Raw genomic sequence first — 23,395 nt, forward strand, 5'->3', positions numbered from 1 at the left:
TTTATCTACACGATGGAATACTACATGGCAATCAGAAAGAATGAAATCTGGCCATGTGTAGCAACATGGATGGACCTTGAGGGTGTTATGCTGAGTGAAATAAGTCAGGCAAAGAAGGACAGATGCCATATGTTTGCACATATAGGTGGATTAGGAGGAAGCTAATGGAGGACCATGAGGGAGAAGAAGGGGAAAAATAGTTGGGGAGAGGAAGGGAGACAAACCATGAGAGACTCTTGAATGCTGAAAACTAAGTGAGGGCTGATAGGGGTGGGGGAGAGAGGAAGGGGGGTGATGGACATCGGGGAGGGCACTTGTTGGGATGAGTACTGGGTATTATATGGAAACCAATCTTGACAATAAACTATTTAAGAAAAAGAAAAGAAAGATACAAGTTTGCACTGTAAAAAAAAAGTTCTTACAGTTTGCTATGGAATTATAAATCAGCTCAACCAATTTGGAGAGCAATGTGGCAGTATTTAGGCAAGCTAAACATGTACATACCTTAAAACACAGCAATTCTACTGTATATATAGTACTGTAAGAAATCTCTTACATATGTGCACAAAAAAAGGTGTAAAATGGCTACTCAAAAATAATTTTTAATAGTGAAAAATATCAAGAGACTAGAAAAATATATTGTACACCTGAAAATACAACACTATGATAATTACACTTGAAGAAAAAGAATAGTAGCTTCTGGAAATAAAAATCATCATTTAAAAAAATAACAGCAAATGTTCATCCTTTAATGAATGGATGGATATAAAGTGGTAGATTATTTGGCAATAAAAAGGAATGAAGTACTAGGGGAAAAAAAGGACTAAATATATTTTCATATATCCATACAAGGTGATACCATAAATTCAATCAGCCACTCTTTTGTTATTTGTTGTTTTATCAGACTCCCAACACAGGACTTGAACTTAGGACTTTGAGATAAAGACCTGAGCTGAAATCAAGAGTTGGAAGCTTAACTGTGCCACACAGGGCCCCTACAGCCACTTGTTTTTTATGTACTAAGAGCTAAAACTGGTCTGTATATTTTCAAATGTTACAAATTTTTTTTTTAATTTTAGAGAGAGAGAGAGAGCATTCGTGAGGAGCAGAGTAAATAGAGAACCTTTTTAAAAAATTTTTTTTCAATGTTTATTTATTTGAGAGAAAATGAGAGACAGCACAAGTGGGGGAGGGACAGAGAGAGAGGGAGACAAAGAATTAGAAGCAAGCTTCAAGCTAAGTTGTCACCACAGAGCCCAACATGGGACTCAAACTCATGAATCATGAGATCATGACCTGATATGAAATCAGATGCTTAACCAACTGACCCACCCAAGCGCCCCAGTAGAGAATGTTAAGTAGGCTTCTCGGTCAGCATGGAGACTGACAACTGAGCTCAATCCCATGAACCCGGGACCATGACCTGAACCAAAATCAAAAGTTGGGACAGTCAACTGACTAAACCACCCCGGCACCCCAAAGGCAAACCTCCTATATAAAGGAATAAAATCATTTATCAACATGAATAATCTCAACATAATGAACTCTGAAAAAAGCAAGTCACAGAAGCATGTATATATTATGAAACCATTTTTATAAAGCTTTAAAACCATACCATGTGCTGTTCATATATACACACACGTAGGAAAAGTATAAAAATATCCATAAGAATGGTAACTACCAAAATCAGTACAGTGCCTACTGCTAACGAGGAAGAGGAATGGGTTGAGTAAAGGTACACATGGGATTTCAACGGTCACTATGTTTATTTCTTAAGTGAGGTCATGGGGATTCAGGTGTTATTTTTTTTTAATAAAGTTGAAATATTCTATTAAAAGAAACTGAGGAGAAAAGTGGTATGAAAATGGTGTGAAAAAGTTAAATAGAATGTATATAGGATTTTGTTTGTACTATAATGACATACATTGCTATATTTAAGGCACTCTATTTTTGTACACCCCTAGCACTCTGCAGTTTCTCACATATAATATGCATTATTTTATGAGTAAATGAAAGTATAAATGCTATATTAAGCAAGAATATGCAAGAACAATCTTAACTCACTAGGTTGTTAGGGACTGATGAAAATTCATTGAAAGGTCCTAGCAAAAACTTGGCACATAATAAGCACTCAAAGTACATTAACTATTATCATGTTAGGGGGAGAAAGTATTCAGTTGTATTCCTAATTATTGAAATAACATTAACCTCACTCAAAAGGAAGCAAATCAAACTATATGTTAACAACAGTAAGATGGTTAATTACACTGGAATTAAAAGATAAAAAAATAAATTTAAAAAAATGACTAAAATGGTAAAATTTATGTTTTTACAACTGTATTTTTTTTAAAAAGGAAGCAATTTTTTTAATTGAAAAATTTTTTTTATTTGAGAGCGCATGAAGTAGCAGCAGAGGGAGAAAAAAGAATTTTAAACAGGTTCCACACCCAGCACTGAGCCCAATGCAGGGCTCAATCCCACAACCCTGGGATCATGACCCAAGCCAAAATCAAGAGTCAGTCACTCAACCGACTTGAGTCACCCAGGTGCTCCAAAAAGGAAGTAACTCTTCAGTGACAATAATACTTACCTTATTATATTTATCACACATATCTCATGTACTATATATATTATTTCCCATTTTAATCTAAGGAAACAAACAAGAGTACTACGTTGCCCTCGGGCATCACCCAATGGCTGATCAAGAATTTACAACCAAGTCTGTCAGACTGCAGAGCCCTTTATGCTAATACTGTTTGTCCATAAATTTAGATTAAATGACACTGACAAACTAGTAAATGCTTAACAGCAAAAATAACTATATTGTATACATAACAGACATTACCCAGAATGATCACGATTTTTCTTCTTAGCCAGGTGTTCCTCATTACTTTTCAATGACTCATTCTGGGAAGAACCAGAAATTTTATCACGGTCAATAATTCTTCCAGAATCTTTAGCAGTTAAAAACTCCTGTGTTCTTGAGCTGCCTGAAGTAGTTCTCTTCTGCCCTTTAAATGGAATCGATTTGTCTCCAATATTCTTAGATGACTGGTTTGGTTTTTCAGTAGGTGTTTGTTCACTGTTGTGGCACACTGACAATTCATTTCTTCTGGAAGAATTGCTATAAACAAGACCTGAAGGATTCATTGATAACCTAAAGTTAGCATAATGTTTATCCAGATTATCTGGCTCACTGAAATACCAACATTATATATTTACAAGTAAACACATACACACACCCCCCAAACTCATAGGCTATATTTATTTTCAAATTAAATTCATAAACTATGTGGCTTTTCAACTTTTAGATATATGCACCAAATTTATCACAAGCTTCCAAAACCACCGGGTCTCTGCCCACTACTCTTGAGACCATCCTGAAGATTCTGGTATTTCCTAGATCTGGTATTTCCCAGTTCCAGCTTTAGCTTCTCACTCTTATGTACCTATTTGAGGGACCCTTCTATCCTTAACTTTAATTACTATGTAGATAGTGGTATCACAATATTCACCTATCACTCTCCTCTAAATCTGCCCCTCTGATTTCAGTTCCTATCTTAATGAAAAGTACAACTATTTACTCAAATATCTACATCAGAAATCTGAACCATCCAAGACTCCTGACCCTATCTGCAATTAGTCCCCTAATCCTATAATTTCTATATTCTTAATGCCACTCAAATCCACCTCTCTATAGCTCTCCTGCCCGTCATTAGCAGGGACTGGTATCTTTTCTTATCTGGATTATTAAAGGAGCCTCTTAATTAAGTCTCCCTTTCTCTAGCCTTGCCATTCTTCAATCCATTCTTAACACTGTTTCAAGAATCATCTTAGGAAAACAGAAGCTGGATCATTACAACCTTGCTAAAGTCTTTTAGTGATAATCTATAACTTAAGGATTAAGTCCAAATATTTTCAATAATTTATTTCTACATGTAGAGAATTTATTTCATTAATCAAAATTTCCAACACTATCCTCCAAATAAACAAACCCCCCCCCAAAAAAAAGCCATATTACTGAACTATTTGCATTTCTCAAAAGTACTGGTTCTTAAAGGGTTGGTCCTTAGACCAGCAGGATTAGCATGACTTGAGAGTTTATTTGAAATGCAAATTCTTAGGCCTCACCTCAGACCCACTAAATCAGAAACTCAGAGCACTGTCCAATACTCTGTATTTTAACAAGCCTTCCAAATAACTCTGCTAAAATAATCTTTAAAAGGTCAAACTCTCATCTCCAGATCTCTGCACATGCTACTCTGCTTGAAACATTCCATCCATCCTCTTCACTCTACCCAGTTACTTAACTAATTCCTAATTCATTCTTCAGGAAACTGTCCCAAATTCCCATGCTTAAATTAGGTAGCTCTCAACCCTCTGAGAAAATTTATCATCCATCTATTTACTTATCTTTCTCTTCCAGCAGACCTGCAATTCCTTGAGACCAAGATTGCTCTTTTACCTATCTCTACATTCCTAATGCCTAACACCAGGCAGAACTGCAGTGAAGCAATTTTTTCCCCAGTACTGAGATACAACTGACATTAACATTGTATAAGTTCAGGATGCACAATGTAATAATTATATATATATAAATGAATACCAACAAGTTGATCTTAAAAGTAATCATAAAAATTATTTTTCTCATCATAAAATTTAAATATTTAAGAAGGTACTCACTCTCAGAGTCATACAAGTACTGAACCTGAACTTACACAATCCGGACACCAAATGCCTCCTCCAATTTCTCATTCTATGTTACTCACTTGTCTCACTCCAGTACTGGCTCTACCTAACCTCTGCCTCACAGTGGGCCCTCAATAAATGTTTCTCAACATACACGAAGAAGCAGTAGGGCCATACACCCACCATCAGCAGCTTGGTTGCTTGTTAGGGAAAAAAGTAATGGATCAAGAGTCAGGAAACCTGGGTTCTACTGTTTTCCAGTTCTAGCACAAAGGTCTATGACCTTAGGTGCAAGTCATATTGCTTTATTGAGCTTCAGACTTTCTTTTTCTACCAGATAAAGGACTCTTTGAACTATGAGATCTACAAGGATTCGTCTATTTCTGTGGCTCCCTACTCAATCAGAAATTCAACATCTGTTTCAAAGATGCTACACAAGTCTTTTTTGATAAGCTTCAGAGTTCTAGAACACTTATCCAAGCTTTGTAAGATTTTTATTTACCCATGTATTTACACACTCATCTGCCATAGTACAGTTTCAGGCACTTGGGGCAGAAAGGTGAATTCCTCAAAGCAGTATCAGGAGGAAGCAATATTTTACATATTAAATAAATGTCACTAAATCCTTATAATGAGGTAGACATGTTTGTAATCATGTTACAAAGTAAGAAACTGAACAAAATAATTTAACCAACGTGGAAATAATTATTTAAACTCCGATCTAAATCCAAAATTCAAGGAAGGCTGCAAAAGAAAATTTCTGCTATAATCAAGGATTCTAATGACTCAAAAACTCATAGCAACAAGGCCCCAGATGTAGTGCCATATTTTTCAATTCTCTCACTTGTTGATCTAAATGCCAAAGTCTACAGTATCCAGTAAATGTTACCTTATCATCTACCATCTTTTCATGATCACTTCCCGTAAAAGATCAAAAGTGTTTTTAAAACAATAAATGTTTCACACTGTACAGAAAAGACATGGCATAGCAGACCTATGAATGTTATCCTTAGAAAGACCTGCTTGCAAAGCTCTTGCTTAGCATGTGGGAATTTTAATTTTGGGAGGGTTCCCAACATTTCCTGTCTGACAAATGTGGTTTAGTATACCTAAACTGCTTATGCAAAAAATATGGTTTATGTCAAATACTTGCTTTCCTTCAGGGAGTCTGTAATTTTGGTACTTGCTAGGCAGAGTGCCTAGTCCAGTAAAAATCTTGGACATTAATACCTAATGAACTTTCCTAGCAGACAACATTTCACACATCTGTCATAAATATTCATTTCTGGAGTAACTAAGTGCCTCTGGTAAGAATCCATTGGGAGAGGGGTGCTTCAGACTTTGCCTATGTACTTTTTTTCTGATTTTCTTTTGTATCCTTCTGATGTAAGGAAACTTCAAACTTCTATTATCACTTCTCTCACTTCACTTTCACCTGATGATCTTGCTTACTATTTTCACGGAGGAAAAAAAAAATTGAAGAGAAGATCTTTATCTTTCCACCCTCAACTCTACCAAACTACTTCCATCTGTATACTAGATACCAGTGTTGTCCTTGCCTACTCAAGGACTGTGATCAAGATTTATCCTCTACCTTTCTATGAGGTTATTGTATTTCTTTAAATTTTTTATATTCAGGAATCATTTTAAAGATTTTATTTATATTCCAGTTAGTTAACATTTCAGGTATACAACGTAGTAATTCAACACTTCCACACTGTTCATCAGGACAGGTGCACTCCTTAATTCCCATCATCTACTTCACCCACTCCCCACTCACCTCCCTTCTAGTAACCATCAGTTTGTTTTCTATAGTTAAGAAGCTGTTTCTTGGTTTGCCACTCTCTCTCTCTCTTTCCCTTTGTTCATTTGTTTTGTTTCTTAAATTCCATATGAGTGAAATCATATGGTATTTATCTTTCTCTGACCTTATTTTGCTTAGCATAATACTTTCTAGCTCCATTCATGATGTTGCAAATAGCAAGCTCTCATTTTCCTATGGCTGAGTAATATTCCATTGTGTGTATGTGTGTGTGTGCACACATGAATATATACACACACACACACACACACACATACATACATACACACACATTACATCTTCTTTAACCATTTATCAGTTGATGGACACTTGGGCTGTTTCCATAATTTGGCTATTGTAGATAATGTTGCTATAAATATTGGGGTGCATGTATTCTTTGAATTAGTATTTCTATATTCTTTGCATGAATACCTAGTAGTGCAATTACTATATGGTAGCTATTTTTAACTTTCTGAGAAACAGAAAGCAGTCCTGAAGTTTTAAATTCATCTATATATTGATAAGTTCCCAATTATATGTCCTCCCAGATTCTTCCCCCTAACTTTAAAATTTTTTTTAATGTTTATTTATTTTTGAGAGAGAGAAAGTGGGTGAACGGTGGAAGGGGAGAGAGAGGGAGACACAGAATCCAAAGCAGGCTCCAGGCTCTGAGCTTTCACCATGTGGGGCTCGAACCCACGAATGGTGAGATCATGACCTGAGATGAAGTCAGACACTGAACTGAGCCACTCAGGTGCCTCTCCCCTAACTTTAAACTCATTAACCAGGCTATATCTTTAATGTATCTACTTGGATAACTAATTAATTGATCACAACCTGAAATCTTGATATCCTTTGCAAATCTGCTTTTCTCATGCTTTTTCTCATCTCAGTAAACAGTGGAGTTCCATTATTCTATTTATTCAGGCAAAAAAAAAATCTGAGTCATCTTGGACTCCTAGTTTTCTCTCTTCTTCTAATCCATTAATAATGAATCCAACCACTTTTCATCTCTTTTCTCCAACAATCTCTTAACTAATGTCCGTGTTTCCATCTTTGCCCAGCACTAGCTTCCTCTCTATATAGAAGTAAGAATAATTCTTTTGCAAGATGCCTCAATCGGGACACCTGGGTGACTCAGTCAGTTAAGCATCCAACTCTTTATGATCTTACAGTTCATGAGTCTCAGCCCCAACTTGCACGGTCAGTGCAGAGCCTAATTCGGAATATATCTCTCCCTCTCTCTGCCTCTCCCCTGCTCATTCTCTCAAAAAATAAATACATGAAATTTAAAAAATTTTTTTAATTAAAAAAAGGATGACTCAATCAATTCCCTTAAATTTTATTTTATTGCATAAAATCTTCCAGGAGCTTCCCAATACACTTTTTCTAAACTCTCTATCACAGCCTGCCTCCCTGACTTCAACTCTCCTGGCTTACTCTTCTTTAGGTATACAGGCCTTCTTGAATTACTCAAACAAGTCAAGCATGCTCCACCAGCACCTTTACAAATACTGTTCCCTTGGTCTGAAATGTTCCACATCAAATTTTGTATGGCTTCCCCGTCATGTTTCTGAAATATGTGCTCTGAAAGATCAAAATAGACTCTTATTGCTACCTTTTATAAAACAGTATTCTGTTCGATCTTATCCACCCCTACTTCTCCATCTGCTTCCCATTTCTATCCTTTATCTGCTTAATTTTTCTTCGTTACCTATCACTGCATGAATTACACATCTATATTGCTGGTCTTCCTCCACTAGAATTAAGTCTCATGAGCGCAGTGGTTTGTTTTTCCACAGCCTATATCCCTATATCTAGAATATAGTATAGCATAGTGCCCAAATGAAGATCTTCATTCTTAACTGGTTTAGTATTTCTACTAATGATCCAATTTAACTTTGTCCTCATAAGATTTTTCTGTGGAAAATGGTTGTATAGAACAAACATAAAGCTTCTCAGAATGACTTTTTGGAGCTCTCAATGAACATAATTTAAGTAAAATACTTACTCTGCTCTGACTTTACAACCCACCAATTAGATGGACGCCTCGAAATTCTTCGACTTCTCGTAATAGTTGAAGTCACTTCATCAGGTACAAGTTTGTTCTTCTTGGACCCACTGGAAAGTTGCTTCTTTTTATATACCTTAGCTTTTTTCTGATTCTCTGCATAAGGAATACTGGTACTATTTCTTTTGCTTCCTAAATTAAAGAAAACCATTAAAATAATTTATAATCTATTAAATCAAAGACTTTTCAGAAAAATCACAATAGGTAAAAAAACTCAATTATAAGACTAACTTAAATTTATCCTGTAGGCTTCTTTTCACCTCTTTTTTTTTTTAATCCAAATGTTCTCAATAAGATCTGTCAGTTAAATGAAACTTTTCACATTGCTTGATGACTAACATTTACTTGAAATATGAATTCAGCTTGAAGCCAATGTTATAGTAGGCAATGAAACTGGCAAAGTGCTACCCAGCATGAGCTATTCTAGATACAATCCAAGTTTTTTATATACCAAGTATGTTTCACAGATCAGTTATATCAGCATCACCTCGGAGAAATTATTTAGAAATACAGAATCTTGGGTTCCACCTGACATTTATTAAATCAGCTTATGAATGAGTATATTAACTCAAATGCATATGTAAGTTTGAAAAGCACTATTCTACGTGTTTTAGTCATTCTCCTAGTTAAACGGAATTGAGTAAAGAAGAGAAAATGAGCCAAATAATGTCAAGATTCCTTACAGCACTATCACTCTCCAATTCCAGTTTGAAAATAAGTTACAGAATTTGGTAATGCTCTGAATTTGAGATAAACAGAATGATTTATGCTTATAAAAGGAGTAAAAGAAAAATATTAGCCTTAATAATCTGAGGCAGGCATATAAAAGTTGATGAAAATGGAAAGAATATATCTTACCAATATTGTGTTTGATACTAGAATCAACCAATACTTGGCAAATAATGAGAATGGGAGATATTGGGAGAGTCACCACAGACAGTAAAAACTCGACAATAAAGGAGGTATTTTAGGGAGTGGATAGAGAAAATAATAAAAGACTCAGTTTAATAAACCACTAAAGCAAAACAGAACTTTCAACATGGTTGCCACTAGGAGCACTGGGTGGGCCAGTCAGTACTCTTGATTTCAGCCCAGGTCAAGATCTCATGGTCCTGAGATGAAGCTCCATGCTAGGGTGGGGGGAACCTGCTTCAGATTCTCTCTCTCTCTCTCTCCCCTTCTGTCCCTCTCATTCACTAACTCCTTTTCTTCTATTTCTCCCTTTTTCTCCTTCCCTTATACTTATCAAAAGTATCTTTAAGAACTATGCTAACAAATGAGAGGTTATTCTAACAAATCTCATGATTTCAGAGATAATTCCCCATGTTCATGAATCAACTTAAAAAAAAAAATCAATGTGAACAATGATTTAGGGGAAAAGAAGCTGAGGAGGAAAATGCTATCACCAAAAACTTATTCAGACAGTGATACAAACAAAGAATATCATACAAAGTCAAAAACAAACTAATGATTTCAGAAACTAATTCCAGATCAGGGAAACTGAATGACAAACAATTAGAAAATTAATAAACAAGAACACATACAGAAGATACAACTCATGTGTGAATGGCTGAGCATCTGACTTCGACCCAGGTCACAATCTCATCATCTTTGAGTTTGAGCCCCGCATCAGGCTCTGTGCCGACAGCTCAAAGCCTGGAGCCCGCGTCAGATTCCGTGTCTCCCTTTCTCCCTGCTCCTCCCCTGCTTACGCTCTGTCTGTATGTCTCTCTCTCTCTCTCAAAAAAAAAAAACATTAAAAAAATTTAATATATTTTCTCCCTTCTGTATCAGCAATACAGTATAGTCATCTAGAACCTCTAAATACTCAGAAAATTCTAGTGAATAGAGTCTTCCGGTTAGCTAATAGTTTTTCCAATTGAGCATCAAAAGCATTTTCACTTATTTCTAAACTTCTTAATAGTGCTGAAAAATTATGGGCTCTACGATGGGACAGATCCTGAGCAAGCATATTTTAACCATGAGTATTTTCTCCTAATTTATGGGACTGTCACGAAGGATTAAATTATGTTATGTACACATAAAGTGTCAAGTACGTTTGTTAAGTGCTTTCTATTCCATTAAAGAAATTCTGTAAGAATGAATACCTTTTCTATTAGTTAAAAAGTGGTACAAAGAAAATAAATGGATCTAAATGACAGTGCCATCTTTACAAACCTCAATCACTATAAAATGATGATGTAAGGAAGGTAGCAACACTTCAGCTTATCCAGTTTATGCTTCCCAGTTTTATGTAATCCCAGTTTATGCCTCCTGTCCTGACATCCCTCTCATCCTCAAGTGTTCCAGTTTGGATGATAAATAAAATAGTAATCCACGATAAAAAGACCTATTGTGATATTAGTTAGATAACTGTCCTCTGCGATTCCATTATTGTCCTGTGAATGTACATGTGTATCTGTTGGTCTACAGATAGAACTAGATTGATTTTTTTTTTTAATGGCAATAATTGTGTCTTAGTAACCTTTGTAATGTCAGTGCCTAATACAATGTCTGGCAATTTAGTGAATATTACATAAATGAATACAGATGAATACTAAAATGGAATAAAAGTATAATTTTTTTATCCTATAAGAAATAGTCCTATACTACCCTGGGTTTTTTTCCCCCCAGTTTATATTTTACTAAACCTCAAAGAACAAATGATGCTGTCTTATTCATTCTGGTAACTCCCTGGTTTACGAGCCTTTCCTCTTCACTTCTTTCTTTATATGTGCTGCCATCTTAGAAGCCTCAAAAATCTCAAGTGACTCAGAATTGAATTATATGTAAAATAGACATTTTAGAAAAGAGCTTACAGATTCAGGTTTACTTTGCCTAATTCTCAAAGCTAAATAGAAATATTATAAAAACGTAAAGCAGTGCAATAACGTTCATAGTTATACTTAATACAGAAACTTACCTACGGGAAGCACCCGTTTTTTGGAAACAGCAACATTTATCCTCTCTTCACACTCTTCCTTATTTCTGTCTGAATTTCTTTGTAACTTATCTTCGGTGATATGTGGCAAATTTATATTTTTATCTTTAGATTGTTCTTTATCAACCTGTTCTTCAAGTACATTGGCCTTAAATTTTCTTCTCTGCTTTTGTTTTATAGTCCTTTTGTTTCCAGATGATTTCTCTGCATTCTCATAACACATTTCGTATTCTGCAGATCTACAATGATTTTCCATTTCATTTGACAAAGAAGAACTCCTACTCAGTCTTTTTTGTTCAGAGGGCTGAGACCTCCCTACTGGGTGACCTTGGCCAGAATGTTTGTCATTTGTCAAATCTACAGTTGATACACTGTGATGTTTTTCTCTTGACTTCTTACTTTGAAGGAGTGCAGTGCTCTCTGCAGGGGTTACTGTGCATTGTTTCAGAGGCCCAGCCCTTCTGGGTATAGTAATCCAAGATGGACTGGCAAAACTTCTTTCTGATTCATCAATTATAAATTCATCCTCTAACAACTTTACTTCATTTGAAGGTGATGAATGAGGTGGAGCAGTTGCTATATGCCTAACAACAGGACTAAAACAGAATGTTACAATAAATAATTACTCAAAAAATAAAGTTTTTACCTTTGCTTTCTAAAGAAAATAAAATAATCTATATAGGAATAAAATCTATGTATCTTTTAAAGAACAGTTCACATCTCAATTTTTCCTTAACCTTGAAAATCCCTCTCCTTTTACATTTCTTTTTATTATTATTTTTAAATTTTAATGTTTATTTATTTTTGAAGGAGCGAGCGACAGTGTTAACGGGGGAGGGGCAGAGAGAGAGGGAGACACAGAATCTGAAGCAGGCTCCAGGCTCTGAGCTGTCAGGACAGAGCCAGATGCTCAATCAATTGACTGAGCCACCCAGGCGCCCCTCCTTTTACATTTCTATAATACCTGACTATACTCATTTATAATACTAATGAGATCACAGAAATTTAGAGCTACCTAAATATCAACTAATTTAATGTCCCCACAACTCATTATATATATCAAAAAGCTGAAATCCAGAGATGTGTTAAATATAGCCCAGATACACTGACTGACAGTCCACAAATGTATGCCATTATTATATGTTATACTGATTGTACGTTTGTATAGGTGTATATAGATCTCTTAGGGCCCAGATTTCTTTCATATCCAAAATAAGATTATTTCCAAGACATCTTCAAATCTAATACTCTAAGAAACACTAGTAAATTTTACATTAAATTATATTATGAAAAATTCACGCCAAGTTTGAATGATTCGTACATTTTCAAGTAAGTTTTAATATTGTAATCATGGTATAGAAATAAATTAAAGGATAGTAATCTGATGGTACTCTTTTGCATTTCCTTCCTTTTTATAGCAACAGCCTGAAACAAACCACGTACTGAAGTAAGATACGCATAAAAACTTAGGGTAAACATCCAAACTCCAAAACTAGCACATGCACTCCTGTTTCTGCCTTTTTCACTTGAGTAAGGATGCTTAGCCATTCTTACATATAAAAGGAGCAAAGCTAGGATGGAAGAATAAGATCATCATGTATGCTTTTCCTCTTTTCATTAATAAGATATACAAAAAAATTATGAAATGAAAATGCCTTCTCTAATTCTTTAATCTCAAATCTCTGATAAATAATATAAATCTTAAAAGTATATATGCTAAGAAATATATACTATCTTATAATAGAGTTTTGCAAGTTTATGTAACTAGAAAACTTTAGAAAATCTAATGAAAAACAAAGTCAATATAAATAGAAGACCACAATGAATGAATGTATAAACAGAAATGTTACTTTTCAACATTTAAAGAAATAGCCAATCTGTTATAGATTTCATTTGTTTTACTGTATATAATTCATAATATTTATTAGGTTTTTGTATACATAGAAGTAATGCTAAGAATTTAAAAATTAAGACTTCCCAAACCAGCCAGTAAGAATTCTCCAAATCTGTTCCTCTATTCTACTTCAAGGGACTTCCATAATATCAAGGTCATTCAAACTGAAGATATGCTTAGGAAACAATGCTGACACCTGCTACAGACTGAATGTTTGTATACTTCCAAAATTCATAAACCGAAACCTAATCGCCAGTGGGATGGTATTTGGGGGTAGGGCCTTTATTAGAGCAGAACACTCATGAATAGCAGTAATACCCTCATAAAAGAAGCAAGCCTCAGAGAGGCCCCCTACCATCTTCTGCCATATGAGGTTATAGCAAGAAGTAAGCCATCCATGAACCAGGAAGATGTCACCAGCAGAGAAAAAGGAGGTTGGCATATGACAAGGGAAAATGGTATGCCAAAACAGGGACATATGAAAATGTGTATGACCAAGCTGGCAAAAAGAGTTAATGAGGGAGAGTGAAGGCTATAAACACCAGCTACCAAATCTGATGTTTATATAGGCCAAGAGTTTTCAACACTAGCTGCCATTAATTCTAATTAACTCTACTGTACAGCCAGGATTCACTAAGAATCACTAAGAATCACTATATGGTCATGTAGAACGTCCAAATGTTTTTAAATAGGCCAAGAACAGATTATAATTTATTTTAGGACTATACATTTATTAACACAAGCAGAAGAAAAGGAAAAAAGATTTAAAACCTTTAATAATGAAATACACCATGACAATTCTATTTCTAAATACTGCCTTCATTCTGTGATATCACACAAACTAGAAAGTGCTAATGAGGGGCACCTGGGTGGCTCAGCTGATTAATATCCGACTCTTGATCTAGACTCAGATCATGATCTCAGGTCATGGGATCAAGCCCCACCTTGGGCTCTGCACTGATAGGGTGGAGCCTGCTAGGGATTCCCTCTCTCTCTCTCAAAATAAATTAATAAATAAATAAACTCTAAAAAAAAAAAAGAAAGAAAAGAAAAAGTGCTAACGAGCAGAAGCAATTAAAGCTGAATAAACTTATTTTCTTTCACATTTAATTTAGTATGTATTAAATGATGGTTTTGGGGGTGATCTACTCTCCTTATGGGTTGAACGCAATTTCAATTAAAATTTGCGCCAATTAAGATTAACTTCTAGTTAAATAGCATTAAGAATCCTTGATATTATTCATAGAATATAAAACCAAAATATCTCAAAGGACAGTTTCTTAATAACTTACCTGGATTCACTTTTTCTTTTTACAGTTTCTAAAAACAATGCAGAAAAACTCTTTTTGGTTTGTGGTTGAATTTCATATTCTGAATCTTGTACTCTTTTCTGAGATATTCTTAATGATCTCCTCTCTCGTGGTTCTTCTGATACTTTATCCTCTATTTCTGATATTTTATCTGCTATTTCTACTTTCTTTGAAACATTTTTATCTTCAAAGTTTAACCTAAAAGGTAAAAGAGGCAAGGTGAATACTCTCAAAGTTTGTTGAGTTAGGGGTTTTCTTGAATTCCCTTTCAGCTAAGGGTACAGACCACTTACAAAATTTTCTACCAGGACTTTTTTAAAAATCTTAAGTGCTGATTTATAACCTCTTAAATATACAAGGCAAGTGCCCCGTAAAATTAAATTCCTTATTTGTCAATGGGAAAAAAATAAAAGAAAAGGCCAAGAAAATCTATAACTTAGAGCACTTGTTCTCAAACATTTAGTAAGATTTTGAATCATCTGAGGAGTTATATTAAAATGTAGATTCTGATTCAACAGGTCTAGAGAGAGTTTGAAATTCTGCATTTGTAATAAGTTTCCGGATAATGCACTGCTCTTGATACTAAGCCACAGACCACATTTTGAACAGCAAAATCTTAGAATGTACTTAACTCCTTGGCTCCAAGAATTACACAAGACACTAGACAGATATTAATTATACTCACTGCAAAGGTCCCAACATGAAAGGACTCTGAATGATCTACTTTGCTTCTTAAAGGCCAAAATGAAAACCCCAAGACACAGACATGGGTTTACCAAAATTTATCCTCAAAATACTTATCCTTTGCTACCCTAGGAATGACCTGAGACATACCTACCCTTGCAATTATAAATAACATAAAGAAAATACTCTTAGGAAGTCACAGAAAATTTATTATTAGAAGAAAATACTTTTTTCCACAGAAAAGTTTACCCACAAACTTCTCTGAAGTATACGGTAAGCCTTCCTATTATCAAATATAAACTGAATATAAACTGACTTATGTTATGCTCTTCTCCTCACATGTTAATATTCCTCTCAATACCTACTATAAAATACATAAAAGACCAAATTACTTATTCTTTAATATAAAAGGCAAAAATTTTTATATAGGATATTACGTAAATAAATAAAAGTTCACCTTTTTCTGGTTTTAAGAGAAATCTCTGTACTTGAAGACAATGTATTTACTGAATTTTCAGAAGTGTACATCTTTCTGTTTTGGGCAATAGGTGAAATAGCATTTGGAGATACACATATTTTTGCACCCAAAAGAACAAAAGGGGAGCCAACGGATAAGTAAAATTCCTTATCGACTTCAGTGTGACGATCTTTTAGTTTTTCAATTGACATTTTTCTCGAGTCAGGTGTATTTTTAGAACCAATAGCAGTTGCCAAAATTTGCTGATGATCTTCATGGTCCTGAACTAGAAGAAAATTATATAAAGATATCAAAAATATTTTAAATAATAATATTAGAATCAAATGTTCTTTTAAAATTCAGCAACAGTTAAGAAATGGGTTTTCAGACATTAACAGTTCTTTAAGTTTATAATCAAGGATCTATGATTAAAGTACATAAGTGCTTTAAAAGTCCTAATTTATGAAATTAATGAATGTAAAGATATATTTAATCCATGCTCTGAAGGTTCGAAATGACAAAAATTCTCAACAGAAATTCACAATTCTAAGGATGGTCAATTTTCTCAAGATTTGAATAAATCTATACACAGCTAAAATAAATAAAGTAATCTTAGAGAATTATGACATTTGATCTTTAGGTTAATAGTATACTTAGTGGGGATGTCTGGGTGACTCAGTTAAACTTCTGACTCTTGATTTTGGTTCAGGTCATGATCTCATGGTTCATGGGATACAGCCCTGCATCGGGCTCTGCACAGACATCGTGGAGGCTGCTTGGGATTCTCTCTCTCTCTCTGCCCCTCCGCTACTTGCTCATGCTCTCTCTCTCTCTCTCTCTCTCAAAATAAATAAACTTAAAAAAAAAAAACTAGGGCAGCTAAATGACCACATTCATACATATATAGAGACATAACAGATACATATAGAGATATATTAAAAAATGCATATGTGTGTATATATATGTGGGTGTGTAAAAGTATACATATAAATACATTCGTTATATTCGTTATACATAAATATTTGTATACATATATACATATTTTTATATATTTATACACACACACACACAATTCTCTTAGCCATATGCCTTCAAATATTAAAAAAAGTAGAATTACTGGGGAGTATTCATACTGATTCATAACCTTAAAAAGTAAATATTAAAAATTTTAAATACAATCAAAAAAGGCTTTTAGAAGGTTATGGAACAAGACAGCATACTTAGCTCTCCCTGCTTTTCCCTCTAAATTCCCTGGTCATTATCCATGAAACAATAACAGAACTCTGAAAGCTGGAAGGAAAAAGGATTATTTGCTAAAAACCTCAAGCCTTAAGCCACAAAAGACAATATGGTGAATCCCTTGGGTTTTCTTTTAATCTCCTGTGTACTCTCAGACTGGGTTCTAGAGATTCTTGCAATCCAGAACCACCAAGAGGCATAGGGGAAAAAATAGCCTGCATTCTCTGGCCAAGAGACTTGGAGAAAGGAAGCCCAACAAGGACCGAACGGGGAACCCCAACTCTCATTCCACAATTTGGCCGCTAACAACTCCATTCTGCAGTGGCAGTGGCAGAGCAGCAAAGACTCAGGCCCACTCCTTAAGCTCAACAGGACAGCAGTAGCAGAGGAGCAAGGTACTGGACTAACCCTGTGCCTGGACCAACCCAGTCTCCACTTCACAATCAAGAATAGCAGGCCATATGAGGCACAAACAGCTGCAGAATAGTAAAGCCTTTGACCTTCCCAGCCACTGCTTCCCAGACCAGGTGACATTCTGAACCACTGTTAGTACACCTCAGGCCTTGCTTCACAACAAGGGCACCAAGGGACAGTCTAATCTAAGGCAGGAAAAACTTATAAAAGAATCCTACACTGCCCATCCTGTCCTCCACCTGTCCCAAAATTAAGGAGATCCAATTCCAACAGCTTCTGACCCTAGCCCCTACCTGAGTGAATGAGGACATGGGGTACTCAGGAAAGCACCTTCCATTCACTTGACACAGCAACAGCAAGAACTGACCAGGAATCTCACCAGCATCAGAAAATCAAGCAGCCCAAAATATCTCTGCTAGGACTCTAAACACTAAACTATCAATGGAAATAAAACCCCCCAAAGTAGGCAAGAACCTACACAGTAAACCAAAACAAGGCAACTATGTGCTATAAGAAATGATTTAAATACAATCAAGAGTCTATTAAAATAATAACCAAAATGTCAAGAATAGAATCAAAATGACTCATTGTACAAACACCAGAAAAACATTAACCTGAATGAGAAAAGTATCAGTGGACACAAATGGACAAGATGAATCAAATGTTGAAATTATTTAATAAGAATTTTAAAGCATCCATCATAAAAATATCTTAACAATTAATCATAAATTCTCCTGAACAAAAAGACAGAAACTCTCAAAGAAATAAGTAACAAAAGAGAACCAGTTTTTTTGGATTTTAGCCATTCTTATAGGTATGTAGAGGGATCTAATTATTATTTTAATTCAAAATTCCCTAGTGACAATGATAAATCAAAACCACAATGAGATACTATTTCACACCATTAGGATGGCTATTACCATAAAATACACACACGCACAGAGAAAAACAAGTGTTGGCGAAGATGTAGAAAATTCAGAACCCTTATGCACTGCTGGTGGGAATGTAAAATGATGTAGCCACTATAAAAAAGTTTGGTGGTTCCTCAAAAAATTAAAAGTATCACTGCCATATGACCCAATAATTCCTTTTTTGGGTATGTATCCAAAAGAACTGAAAGCAGAGACTACAAGAGATATTTGTATACTCACATTCACAGCAGCATTATTCAAAACAGACAAAAGGTAGAAACCACCCAAATGTCCATCAATGGATAAATGAATAAAACAAAATGTGACAATGTATAGTTCTAAAAGGCATAATGTTAAGTGAAACAAATCAGTCAGAGAAAGACAAATACCATATGATTTCACTTATATGTGAAGTTTAAGAAACAAATGAACATGAGCAGGGTGGGGAGAGGAAAACCAAGAAACACTCTTTTTTTTTTTTAAACATTTATTTATTTTAGAGAGTGAGAGTGTGAGCGAAGGAGGTGCAGAGGGAGGGAGGGAGGGAGAGAGAGAGAGAGAGAGAAAGGAAGGGAGGGAAAGAGAGAATCCAAGCAAGCTCCAGACTGTCAGCACAGACCCTACACAAGGCCTAACCTCAAGAACCATGAGATCATGACCTGAGCCAAAGTTGGACCCAGTGGACTCTTAACTATAGAAAACAAAGTGATAGTTGCCAGAGGGAAGGTGGGTGGGGGAATGGGTGAAAAAGGTGATGGGGATTAAGGAGTGCACTTGTGAGGAGCACTGGGTGTTGTACAGAAGTGCTGAATCACTATATTGTACAGCTGAAACTACTATTATACTGTATGCTAACTGGAATTTAAACAAAAACTTATGATGAAAGCTAAGATACTACATATACCACAACAAGACAGACTTTTTAACCAAAACAGGAAGGTCAAAAGCTATAAAAGTCACACATTTGACAATTAAAATAAAAATAGTACTCATCAGGGCAACTGGGTGGTTCAGTCAGTTAAGTGTCGGACTTCAGCTCAGGTCATAATCTCAGAGTTCATGAGTTCAAGCCCTGAATCAGGCTCTGAGCTGACAGTGCAAGGTCTGCCTTGAATCCTCTGTCTCCCTCTCTCTCTGCCCCTTCCTCTGCTCATGTGTTTTCTCTTTCAAAAATTAAACATTTTTAAAAAATCGTACTCATCATATGGTTAAAGATACTATAAACAAAATCTGTTTATAAATCTGTCGAGGAACCCTTTGGAAAAATCTTTCAAACAAATTACCGATAAACAGAGACACTCAATTCAAAGACCTCTCATAAACAAGAAAAAACTAATGCGCGAAGGATATGAATAGACAACTCAGATGAAAGGAAATTCAAATAGCTAGTAAATACATAAAAAAGTGCTCAAACAGTGGTAATGACAGACATAGACACTAAAGTGACAATGAGAACATGTAATACTGATTGAAATGGCAAAAAGAACAAAACAGTAAATGACCATTCAGGTAAAAGGTACCTGCCCACACTATAAAAGAAAACTGGTGTAAAAGAAAGTTGTAAAGCCTCTTCTGAAAGCATTCATGCACATGCACTCACGCATGCAAGCGCACACACATTTTACGTAGGTTTTCATTCCAAGGTTACCTCAGCAGGATGATGGCAGTAACAATCAGTAGAGCTTTTTTTAATCTTTGAGGCGTACCTCAAATGAAGGACTTTTCTAATTTGAAAAGTATTAATAAAGTAAACTTTTAAAAAAGTTGCAGCACATATAAATAATTAAGGGAAATGAATAAAAGGAAAAGAGAGAAAAAGAACACTGACCATGTATGCACAAATACTGAATCATGTTGGGTACATGAAGCCAATATATTACATGGCAATTATACCTCCGTTTTAAAAAAAAAGGATGTTCAACAGCCCATGGAAAGGGCAATGTGAGAAGGAATTAAGGCTTCCTACCCACGAGTGATCATCTTAGAAATATATCCATAGCCCCTGTCAAGCCTTCCAATGACTGCAACCCTGGCCAACATCTTGACTGGGGCCTCATGAGAGATTTCAGCCCAAAACCATTAACTAAGGTGCTTCTCAAATCTTGACCCTTAGAAACTGTGTGAGATGATATTAATTGTTCAGAAAAAAAAAAAGACAAATCTATTTGAAAATTATTAAAGCTAAAGTCCCTATAATAATTCTTACTTAGTTAATGTCTCTTACCAAGTCATAGTAATCAATGTTCCTACCACTACCATAAATAAATAATCAAATAAAGCTTATCATTCATGTTTTAAAAGACAACAAAAAACACTGACCATTCTGCCTGGGCTAATCAATGACCTTGTCACTCAACCAACACAGGCAACACCTTCAACATTTCCTTTTAAACATGTCTAGGCAAACAACACTTATGGAGATGCCACCAACCTGATCTTTTGACAACCTCCCTTGGTTCTACAGTGAATTGCAGAGAGGCTTCTTTCTTCCTTGAAGAAACTGGAACTGACTTTGGATGTGATTTCTGAGCCTAAAAGATACACAACTTCAGATCTACTATATTAAACTAGCAATTCTGATTAAATACATTTGTTTTTAAATTGGAAAAAAAAGTACTGGAAAATAATAAGCCAGCTGGTAGAGTTGTATACTTGAATAACTACTTTAAAAACAATTTGACATTATCTAATAAAGTTGAAATTTCATGAATCCTAACACTGAAACAATGCTGCTCTGGACAGCAAAGACCTATCCTGACAGTAAACTGGATAAATTATGATGCAGTCCTATAACATGATATCATACATTCAACAATGAAGCAAAAGGAATAAGTAACTGTTAACCAAAAAAAAACAAGTTACAGAAGTATGTCATAATCCGATTTACACAAACTTCAAAGTAGATGCATATTAAACTATATGTATATATGTACACACACACGCATATATATATTATATTTTAGAGATTCACTCCCTGGAGGAGTTAACACAGCACACCTGATCATTTAAATAACTTGCTTATAGGGCTGGCTCTTGACTGGCATCTGGGAATTTGGCTTTCAGAATATTTCCTCTATTACCAGCTGATTAGGTTGTACCTACCATGCCAGCTGATTAGGTTGTACCTACCATGCCAGCCTGTATAAAAATGTGATTTATAGTGAACATCTGCTTTTTTTTCATTCAGGAAGTATAGGATGTTGGTTGGCAGAGGGAACCTAATATAATAGCTCCCAATAAAAATGGGTTAAGACTCAGAAGGCTTCTCTCGGCAGAAAGACTGTATACACTTCACTGCTAGAAACAAGTGCACTCTCTGCAGACCATGTGGAAAGCATAGAAAGTCTGACATGGAATCCTCCATATGATAGGTCTTCTTCTCTTACCATTCTGCCTATGTATCCTGACTATATGGCTCTAATAAATCTTAGTCACAAGTACAATTATATGATAAATCTCATGAGTCCCCCTAGTGAAACACTCAACATGTGGATGACAGTGGCACTTCTGTCAGAGGCAGTGGAAGAAATGCTGACATTTGTGTCAACACGCCCATTCTGTGGGAAAACTGTAAAATAAAGGATGGGAATGATGAACATAAAATTCAAGACAGTGGTTACCTCTGTTCAGGGAAGAGCAGGAAAAGAACAGGATCAGAAATGGAAACACTGATGTTGCAAAGGTATTGACTGATCTGTCTTACACTGAGAATAAGTACCTAAGTGTTCATTTACATTATTTTTAACACCTAACATACATAAATATATTCTTTTGAAAGCTTGAAATATATCAAGACATGAATTTTAAAAATCTAGAAAAGAAAAATCTTATTCATACATTGCATGTAGGAAAGAAAATTAGTAAACATTTTGTAGAAATTGACAATATTTAACAGCTTCATTGCATATTCTAGAGAAATTCAATTTATAATGTATACAAGGAGACATGAACAAAGATGTACATCACTGTAATAATGAACAGATGGAAACAACCTAATAAAACTCTACCAATAGAGGAATATATAAAAAATGAAGCTACTGCACTGCTGTTCAGTGAATACATTATGGACCTCAATTACATAAAGGAAAGTAAGTTCTCACTATTCTCTGTTCCTCTTGAAACTTCATTAGGAGTTTCTAAAATGCATAAACCCAGGGCACCTGGGTGGCTCAGTCGGTTACGGGTCTAACTCTTGGCTTCAGCTCGGGTCATGATCTCACACATGACTCATGAGATTGAGCCACGGGCTTTGCACTAACAGCGTGGAGCCTACAAGGGATTCTGTCACCCTCTCTCTGCCCCTCCCCTACTTGCTCACTCTCTGTCTCTCTCTCTAACATTTAAAACAACTATATTTCTTTAAATAAATAAATAATAAATAAATAAATCCAGAAGTATGAAGAGAAAGAAAAGGGAGTAGATGGGGAGATGTCCACAAACTTTAAGTTGGAGAGCAAATCAGCAGCAACTAATCAGTCAAGAAAGAGTAGTGGAGAAAGTGCAGAAGGAAACACATTTATGTTTAACCCATAAGATCATTTATTAGAGAGGCCACTCTAAGAGAGGCTCCAAGTGGGGCCTACAAACAGAAGAGTTGTTATAAGTATGTATAGGAACGGGAAGAGATAGAAAACCTGAACAGACCCATAACTAGTGAGGAAATCGAATCAGTGATCAAAAATCTCTCAACAAATAAGAGCCCTGGGCCAGATGGCTTCCCTGGGAAATTCTACCAGACATTTAAAACAGAATTAATACCCATTCTTCTCAAACTATTCTGAAAAATAGAAATCAAAAGAAAACTTCCGGACTCATTTTATGAATCCAACATCACTCTGATTCCCAAGCCAGACAGAGAACTAGCAAAAAAAGAGAATTACAGGCCAATATCCTTGATGAATACAGATGCAAAAATCCTCAGAAAGATACTTGCAAATCGAATTCAACAGCACATAACAAGAATTATCCAACAAGATCAAGTGGG

At 35.3% G+C, this 23,395-nt stretch overlaps 1 protein-coding gene across 4 annotated transcripts in view; it reads right to left on the reverse strand.

The window, feature by feature from the left end:
• CENPC (centromere protein C) overlaps positions 1–23,395 on the reverse strand; it is a 96,414-nt gene that overhangs the window by 53,634 nt on the left and 19,385 nt on the right. For all 4 annotated transcript variants that reach the window (XM_039222045.1, XM_039222044.1, XM_039222043.1 and 1 more), the window contains 6 exons: positions 20,843–20,942; positions 15,848–16,133; positions 14,689–14,904; positions 11,485–12,098; positions 8,502–8,693; positions 2,846–3,137 (listed from right to left, as the gene is read on the reverse strand). In XM_039222045.1, the coding sequence (XP_039077976.1) occupies positions 2,846–3,137; positions 8,502–8,693; positions 11,485–12,098; positions 14,689–14,904; positions 15,848–16,133; positions 20,843–20,942 (1,700 nt within the window). The remainder of the gene's footprint in view (positions 1–2,845; positions 3,138–8,501; positions 8,694–11,484; positions 12,099–14,688; positions 14,905–15,847; positions 16,134–20,842; positions 20,943–23,395) is intronic.

The sequence above is a fragment of the Hyaena hyaena genome, unplaced genomic scaffold (assembly GCF_003009895.1).
Source record: "Hyaena hyaena isolate Hyena2069 unplaced genomic scaffold, ASM300989v1 scaffold_1052, whole genome shotgun sequence".
Classification (NCBI taxonomy): Eukaryota; Metazoa; Chordata; class Mammalia; order Carnivora; family Hyaenidae; genus Hyaena; species Hyaena hyaena.